This window comes from Bos javanicus, chromosome X (genome assembly GCF_032452875.1).
Source record: "Bos javanicus breed banteng chromosome X, ARS-OSU_banteng_1.0, whole genome shotgun sequence".
In the NCBI taxonomy this organism is placed as follows: Eukaryota; Metazoa; Chordata; class Mammalia; order Artiodactyla; family Bovidae; genus Bos; species Bos javanicus.
Window position 1 is genome coordinate 32,712,385 of NC_083897.1, and position 8,699 is coordinate 32,721,083.

The 8,699-nt window shown below is 51.0% G+C and overlaps 1 protein-coding gene across 2 annotated transcripts; it reads left to right on the top strand.

Moving 5' to 3' along the window:
* The first annotated feature begins 3,758 nt into the window (after nt 1–3,758).
* Nucleotides 3,759–5,600, top strand: LOC133242151 (melanoma-associated antigen 10-like). Of its 2 annotated transcripts, none has more exons than XM_061408215.1 (3): nt 3,759–3,987; nt 4,134–4,195; nt 4,270–5,600. In XM_061408215.1, the coding sequence occupies exon 3, from the start codon at nt 4,329–4,331 to the stop codon at nt 5,115–5,117; it is 789 nt and encodes a 262-aa protein (XP_061264199.1). In that variant the 5' UTR covers nt 3,759–3,987; nt 4,134–4,195; nt 4,270–4,328; the 3' UTR covers nt 5,118–5,600. The 2 variants fall into 2 exon arrangements, with proteins under 2 accessions (XP_061264199.1, XP_061264198.1); XM_061408214.1 differs by having other exon boundaries at nt 3,759–3,982.
* The last annotated feature ends 3,099 nt before the right edge of the window (nt 5,601–8,699 follow it).

Here is an 8,699-nt window from a genome sequence, read left to right on the forward strand (position 1 = left end):
GCCACCCCTCTTCCACCACTTCCTCAGTGACTCAGGGAGTCAGAGTTGGTCTGAGGGCACAGTCTCATGTGGACAGAGGGAGGGGCCCACGTCCTGGAGAGACTCAAGGTGAGGACAGAGGGTCCCCAAGGGATGCATGTTTGGCCCTCCTGACAGCCGTGGAGGACCATGGGGTGTGGCATCCAGATGTGATGTCACCGACCCCGCTGGGAGGAGAGAAACGAGGGCCTGGGTCACAGAGCTTTGGTTTAGGTCAGCAGAGTGAAGGAGCCCAGCTGTGATAGGAGTCAAGGTAGAACTATGAGGGGGGCCCTGGGAGCGCAGGACATACAGGTCGTCACTGCTTTTAGCCCTGGGAGACCTCCACAGGCTTGTGGGAACGAGCCCCCTCTCCTGCTTGCCTTTCAGGGGTCCTGGCTTGGGGGGATGCTGGCTCTAAGGCGAGCAAAGTTGGCAGCTGAGGGTGGTGCCTAGGTGAGCTGGGAGTCAAGGTGACAAAGAGAAAGAGGGTTGAGGAACCCCTGTGGGATCATCTCAGCTTTGGGAAGCCCTGGGCTTGGAGCCGTGATATCATGTCCACAGTCTCCTCCCAGGGTTTCAGGGCAGTGAAGGCCTTGATGTGAGTGTCCTTCTTCGGGTCAACATAGGGACATCCCCGGACCTGCCAGGGCTCAAGATGAGGGCCTTGAGGGAGGACACAGGTAACCCCACAGGTCCTGGCACCTGCTGTCAGCCCTGGGAGACCCTGGTGGTGGCATGAGCACAGGGTCGCAGAGACACTGGAGACTTGATATAAAGGAGGGGCCTCAGAGGGTGAAGGGGAGGATCTTAGGTTCTGAAAGAATCTGGGTGAGGACCCTGAGGGAGGTCTGTGGGGACCATGGCCCTGGGATAGGTTGAGCCCAACATGCTCGGTCTCACTTCCTGATATCCGGGTCTCAGCCTGGGGTCCTGAAACAAGGGGCAGACTTCTGGAGTTGAGCTGTAGGAGTTGCTTGTATATTTTTGAGATTAGTTGTTTGTCGGTTGTTTCATTTGCTATTATTTTCTCCCATTCTGAAGGCTGTCTTTTCACCTTGCTGATAGTTTCCTTTGATGTGCAGAAGCTTTTAAGGTTAATTAGGTCCCATTTGTTTATTTTTGCTTTTATTTCCAATATGCTGGGAGGTGGGTCATAGAGGATCCTACTGTGATGTATGTCGGAGAGTGTTTTGCCTATGTTCTCCTCTAGGAGTTTTATAGTTTCTGGTCTTACGTTTAGATCTTTAATCCATTTTGAGTTTATTTTTGTGTATGGTGTTAGAAAGTGATATACAAGCAACTCCTACAGCTCAACTCCAGAAAAATAAATGACCCAATCAAAAAATGGGCCAAAGAACTAAATAGACATTTCTCCAAAGAAGACATACAGATGGCTAACAAACACATGAAAAGATGCTCAACATCACTCATTATCAGAGAAATGCAAATCAAAACCACTATGAGGTACCATTTCACACCAGTCAGAATGGCTGTGATCCAAAAGTCTACAAATAATAAATGCTGGAGAGGGTGTGGAGAAAAGGGAACCCTCTTACACTGTTGGTGGGAATGCAAACTAGTACAGCCACTATGGAGAACAGTGTGGAGATTCCTTAAAAAACTGGAAATAGAACTGCCTTATGATCCAGCAATCCCACTGCTAGGCATACACACTGAGGAAACCAGAAGGGAAAGAGACACGTGTACCCCAATGTTCATCGCAGCAGTGTTTATAATAGCCAGGACATGGAAGCAACCTAGATGTCCATCAGCAGATGAATGGATAAGAAAGCTGTGGTACATATACACAATGGAGTATTACTCAGCCATTAAAAAGAATACATTTGAATCAGTTCTAATGAGGTGGATGAAACTGGAGCCTATTATACAGAGTGAAGTAAGCCAGAAGGAAAAACATAAATACAGTATACTAACGCATATATATGGAATTTAGAAAGATGGTAACAATAACCTGGTGTACGAGACAGCAAAAGAGACACTGATGTATAGAATAGTCTTATGGACTCTGGGAGAGGGAGAGGGTGGGAAGATTTGGGAGAATGGCATTGAAGCATGTAAAATATCATGTAAGAAACGAGTTGCCAGTCCAGGTTCGATGCACGATACTGGATGCTTGGGGCTAGTGCACTGGGACGACCCAGAGGGATGGTATGGGGAGGGAGGAGGGAGGAGGGTTCAGGATGGGGAACACATGTATACCTGTGGTGGATTCATTTTGATATTTGGCAAAACTAATACAATTATGTAAAGTTTAAAAATAAAATAAAATTAGGGGAAAAAAAAGGGGGGGGGCAGACTTCCTGACATCCGGGTCTCAGACTGGGGACTTCGCATATGGGGCCGAGACTCAGGTGAGCCAATTCCCAGGTCCTGTGGTGTGTCAAGTTGAGGACACTGAGGGAGGAATAGGGTATCGTGGACCACAATCAGAGGAGACCTCAGAGTAGCCCGTCTCTGTTATCAGTCCAGGGTGTCTGTGGGATAGAATGAGCGAAACAGGCATGGTCTGACTTCCTGACATCCGGGTCTTGGAGAGGCGGGCCCTGGTATAAGGGGCCGGGGCTTCCGTTGGGGAGAGGCGAGAATCCCAGGTCCTGACTGGACGCAAGGTGAGGTGCCTGAAGGAGGACTGAGGGGGTCCCTGCGTGAGGACCGACGGAAACCCACAGAATCCCGCCCCGGTAGTTGGCCCTGGGAGCCCTTGTGGTGAGAAGAGCACACTAAGCCTGTCACACATGCAGGTCTCAGAGAAACTGGGGACTTGGTGTGAGGAGCCGGGCCTCAGGTAGGAAGAGGACAGAGCCCAGGTCCTACCGGGAGTCAAGGTGAGGACACTGAGGGAGGAATAGGGTATCGTGGACCACAATCAGAGGAGACCTCAGAGTAGTCCGTCTTTATTATCAGTCCAGGGTGTCCGTGGGATAGAATGAGCGAAACAGGCATGGTCTGACTTCCTGACATCCGGGTCTTGGAGAGACGGGCCCTGGTATAAGGGGCCGGGGCTTCCGTTGGGGAGAGGCGAGAATCCCAGGTCCTGATTGGACGCAAGGTGAGGCGCCTGAAGGAGGACTGAGGGGTCCCTGCGTGAGGACCGACGGAAACCCACAGAATCCCACCCCGGTAGTTGGCCCTGGGAGCCCTTGTGGTGAGAAGAGCACACTAAACCTGTCTGACTTCCTGACATGCGGGTATCAGAGAGACTGGGGACTTGGTGAATGTGGCAGGGTTCCAACATGGCGGACGGGACAATCGCGGGTTCTGTCTGGAGTCTAGGCTCCATGCGGGGAAGGACTGAGGCTGTTAGACCCTAAGGTAGGGAGGATCCTTGCTCTTGCCCGGGGTGTGTGGAGGCGGTGGTGCGGCGGCTGGGCTTAGAGGCCCCAGAGCAGGGTGAGCAGCTTATTCACCTCTTTCTTAGGGGCCTTAAGGTGAGGTGTTCTGGTGGAGGGCGGAGGGTGGAGCCTTCAGGTATTCAGAGGCTGGACTCCCTGGATACCGAGGGAGGACTCAGCAGATGCCCACCCCTCTGTTCAGTGCTGGGAGGCCAGGTAGGACGTGAAGAGCGGTGACCCAGCATCTTCCCAGCCTAGGACCTGCAGGAGGCCCTAGGCAGGTGTGGCCACATATGAGGCCCCCCGAAACTTTGTCCAGATGTGGCTCTTGTTCTGAGTTTCTTTGCAGGCCCCCAAAGGGGGAAGGTCCAGGCCATTCCAGTGGAAAAGTGAGCACTACACGTGAGCCCCAATGGGAATAGCCACCCCAGTTCTGGGGGGACCTCACAGAGTCAACCCCTCCTACCAGCACAGAAGGCCTAGATCTGTGCCACAATCTACCCCCGAGGTGCCACCTCCGTTTGTCTCACAGGGGCTCCAGGAACCAGGAGGAGAAGACTGAGGTCTGAGGTCTGTGTTCTGAGGTCACAGGAGTGCCAGCAGTCAAGGTGAGGTGGGTGTCCTGAGTGTGCACAGGGGCTCCCCATCCCAGAACAGAGGGGACCTCAAAAGGCCCTAATTCCCCCACCTTGTCAGCCCCAGAAGCTCAGGCTGTACTGGCTGAATCCTGAGCCAGAATTTCTCTTCCTCACTTAACAGAGGACTGATCACCAAGGAGGAGCGCCCCTGTAACGCTCAAGAGCAGCCCTCAAGGAAGACCAGTAAGTGGATTCAGTCAGAGCCACCCGTGGCGCATTTCAAAACAGTGACCATTTACACTCTCTCTCTTTCCCAGGTCAGTGGTCTCCATTTTCCCCCTGCCACACCCACACTGGGCACAAGACCCCAGTCATCATGCCTGTGGTCCCGACAAATGAGCTCTGCACTTCTGAGGAAGACCTTCAGGGCCAAATCCAGGCCGAGGGCCCAGTGGAGGCGCAGCTCCTGGGGGCTGAGGCAGAGGATGCCTCAACCCCTCTGGCCTCCTTCCCTCCAGTCTCATCTTCCTCTGCCATTGGAGATGCGGAGATCTTGTTTATGCAGGCTCTGAATGGGATGACGACTCAACTACTGGAGTTCCTGATCCTCAAGTATGGCACCAAGGAGCCGATTTTCCAGGCTGAAATGCTGAATACAGTCCTCAGGGATAACCAGGCCCACTTCCAAGTGGTCTTCCGTAAAGCCACACAGTGCCTGCAGCTCTCCTTTGGCCTGGATATGAAAGAGGTGGACCACAGAGAGCACATCTATGTCATGGTCCCCGTCCTGGGCCTCACCCTCAATGAGATGCAGAGGGATGAGCAGAGCATACCAAAGGCTGGCCTCCTGGTGGCAGCCCTGAGCCTGATTCTCCTAGCAGGGGACCGGCTCGGTGAGGAGAAGGTCTGGGGAGCACTTAGCAAGATGGAGGTATTTCCTGGGATACAGCACTGCATCTATGGGGAGCCCAAGGAGCTGCTGACCCAAGTGTGGGTGCGGGCGGGGTACCTGAAGTACCGGCAGGTGCGTTACAGCCACCCTGCTCGTTACGAGTTCCTGTGGGGTCCCCGGGCCTATGCAGAGACCAGCAAGCAGAAAGTCAAGGACTATCTGCGCAAGATCAATGGAAGGGGTCCCAGGTTCTTCCCACCCCGGTGGGCATAGGTGTGAGGGAGGAGGAAGAGGGGCCCTGAGCCAGAACAGCAGCCAGGCTCCTTTCAGGCCCACATCCAGCAGCTTGTCCTGGGGGTAGGAAGGGAGGCTGATGCTTCCCTCTGTGTTTGAAGAGGGAGCATTCAGCCTTCTCAGTCGTGACGGCTGGGAGAGTTGGGGGAACTGTTGTGTAGCATCTTTGGCTTCCTGTTCTCTACAGTAACATGGAGATCCACTTCTGTTTCCTTTAGAAATTTTTCAAATGTTATTCCTTGTAATAGAAGGCCTAACGAGCTTCAGTGTCCAACTATGTCAGTAGCGTTGATCACAGTGTGTTTGTGCTCACAGTTCAAGAACATGAGTTTTGCTGTTTTGTAAAAGTGATTGTGAACTCTTTATTTTATTTTGTGATCCAGAACAAGATTACATGGACTTGGAATATAACTATTTTGGAAATATGATACTACTTAGTAAGAATTAAGAAATAAAATGTATTTGAGGTGAGTTCCTCTGTACTTCTTGTCTGTCATTTTATACAGCTAAACTATCTCTGTTCGATTGGAGTTTTTCAAGTAATTATATAAGAAAGCACAAAAAGCCTGATTTGACTTAATAAGTGCCCCGCTCAGGCTCATTTATTTCACAGACCTTAATGGAGCCTGTGCTCTGTGGAAGGCCCTGTGTTAGCAGTGGGGACACTAGAAGCAGGACACCCCAACACCTAGAGCGATGATCTAAGAGCTGCAGTCACATGAGGACGGTGGACAGACATCCCCTATTTCCACAGAACAGGGCAACCAGGAGCAGGGTCCAGGAGGAGCACTTGAGTGTCAGTGCCTGGGCCAGGGTGGTTTGGGGCTTTGGGAAGCTGGGTTCATTCTGTGGGAGGTGATTGTGATGAGGGTGGATGGTGGCAGCAGCCAGAGTTATACACAGTGTCTTATGGGTGAGAAGAAAATCTGAAATGGGACATACACACTAGAAGATCCTCTTCTGTCCTAGATAAATTTCCTGGGGCAGGAGGGGAAGTTACACTATGGTCAGGAACAGTTAGACACGTATTTATGCTACTTGATCTAAGTACACCAAAATTGTTCAAAGTGGGGAGGGGTGAGTGGACTTTGGTTTGCTGCACAATCTACTCAGTCTTGGAGAATATAGTTGAAGACGTCCTGCTAAGCACCCACAAACTTTTGGTAGGCTTTTAATGGAGTGTCTTCTTTGAAACTGGTGGCTGTGCACTTAACCTAATGGATGAACTTATCCAGGTGGTCAGGCCCTAAAGCCATAGATGAGGATGGGTTATGGAAACCACAGTGGCAAAATCTGCACTGAACTTGAATTCACACACCTCAGCATTCTCCTTGGAGGTGGAAAGTGTGGCATTGTGTGTATCCTAGCTAGATTTTATGAATAAAACTCCCACTGTTCTTGTCCTCTCACTGTCGCTTGCCTGATACCTGCCCTCATGAAGCTCATGGCTGTCTCGGAGCCTAAGGGCACCTTGCAGGTGCTCAGGCAAGTCCCATCGTGTGGAGGCAGCCGGGCCTCCTGGGGGAGACTGTGTCTGGCATCAGGAGGCAGGGGCACATCCTCAGCTCGCTGAGACTGTGGGCAGCATCACTGCAGAGGGAAGGGCAGAAAGAGCACTGGAGGGAGCTGGGGGGACCCTTCCCTGACGTTCACAAGAGTCTTGGAAACTAAATCAGATCTTGCATTTGAAAGTGCCAGCACAGAGGGGTGACTAGAAACAGTTGGAGGTTCAAGGCACCTTTGGCTTTCTCAAAAACTCCTCAACACACGAAGGGAATCATTTTCATCACAAGCTACACCTACCGGCTGCTGTCTGTTGAGCACCGAGCACAATGCAGGGCAGGCGAGAGACTCCAGGTCCTTGTTCACGTCTCTTCTCCCTCTGCTTCCTGGAAGCTGCCTGCAGGGAACATGGGATCCTAGGTAAACCTCCAACAGTTTGGGAATAAATACATGATCAACTCACCAATTTAAATACAAAGACAGAAAAAAAAAAAAAAACTTTTCATATAAATAACAATAGTACGTTTTGGGGGAAAAAGCATCCCATTTGTGCTGATATCTGGGGTGCAGTGGAAAGATATTCTGGAGGAAGGTGGTGCCACATCCATGGGGCTGAGGTCCCAAGAAGCAGGAAAGGGCCCTTCCTGAGTGACTGATGGAAGCTCTGTCCAGGAGCCGTCCATTCAGGGCCAAGGTGAGGACTTGGGCTCCTCCCAGTGGCACTGATCTCGTGAGGCAGCAGTGAGAGGTTGAGTGAAGTGACGTCTTAATTCCCTGCCCAGGAATTGAACCTGGGTAGCCTGGATGAGAGCCCGGAATCCTAGCCACCAGACTAGCAAGAGCTAGAGGCCAAAAGCTATTGTTTCATGGATCATTGCCTCCAGTGAAAAATGCATTTATCACAGAGGCAGAAACTGTAAATGCAGGCACAAAGTTTATTATTAGAAACATAGCACGACAAGTGGGAGAGCACATAAAGAAATGGCTTAGTTGAGACAGAAGCAAGGCAGAGATGCAATCCTGGAGAGAAAGAGTGTGGATGTCACACCTGGTGAGCAGGAGCACAGTCAAGAGGCGGTAAAACCATTTATATGAGGCAGTCCTGGATTTTTGTCTCCCTTCAGGCCTATCATCTGGTTTCTTTCTCTACACCTGACCTCCCTGGGACACTCCCCTGCATTCGTACACACCCCTCAGCCAAGATGAACCTCGAAGTGAAGGTTTCCATGAGGAGCAAGACTCATTATGGTCTGGCATTATCCCTTGACTTTTGAGCCACAAGGAGCCTTGCTTCACATGTCTGGTGTCTCCCTTGTCCCAAAAGATGGGGGAGTGGAGAGCCCTTTGTCCTTTACTCAAACAAGGTTTTGCCCCTCTTTGTCCTTGCCATGACTGTTACATTTAGGTATTTATAAGAGACAAACACTGGCTATTTATGCTGTCTGTATTGTTTTACTCATTTCAGAGAGCAAACAGGAGGCTGATTGTAAGTGCCTCAACTGTAGCTGACCTATCCCTTGTCACAGGGGATACTAACATTTGTAAGTACCCAGCCTGGAGCCCCTTCCTTGTGCCCCATGAAATGCAAACAGGAGGACCGTTGAAAACATCTAACTTGGAGTCCATCCATCCATACTCCTCTGCCTTACTGTGTGATGTATAAATACTTTAACCATAATAGTAGTGGTTGCTGCTGCTGCTGCTGCTAAGTCACTTCAGTCGTGTCCAACTCTGTGCAACTCCGTGGATGGCAGCCCACCAGGCTCCCCCGTCCCTGGGATTCTCCAGGCAAGAACACTGGAGTGGGGTGCCATTGCCTTCTCCAATAGCAGTGGTAAATGGTTACTAATTCTGTTCCATTCATTCGCTGGGACAAGAAGATGATCTGACTTGCCAAAATAACCGTCAGGGCACAGAAGCCTTGAGATATAGCTTTGTGATTGAGTCCAACACAAATACATGGGAGTCATACTCCTGGAATTTTCTGACAGGGCACAGAGATTGCCCCTGCCCGTGACTTCAACCTCCAAAGGCTAAGTCTCTGTGTCTAACTTGCAT

Bases quoted from the DNA above. Each gene is read 5' to 3' on its own strand.
- LOC133242151 (XM_061408215.1), top strand. From the start codon at position 4,329: ATGCCTGTGGTCCCGACAAATGAGCTCTGCACTTCTGAGGAAGACCTT.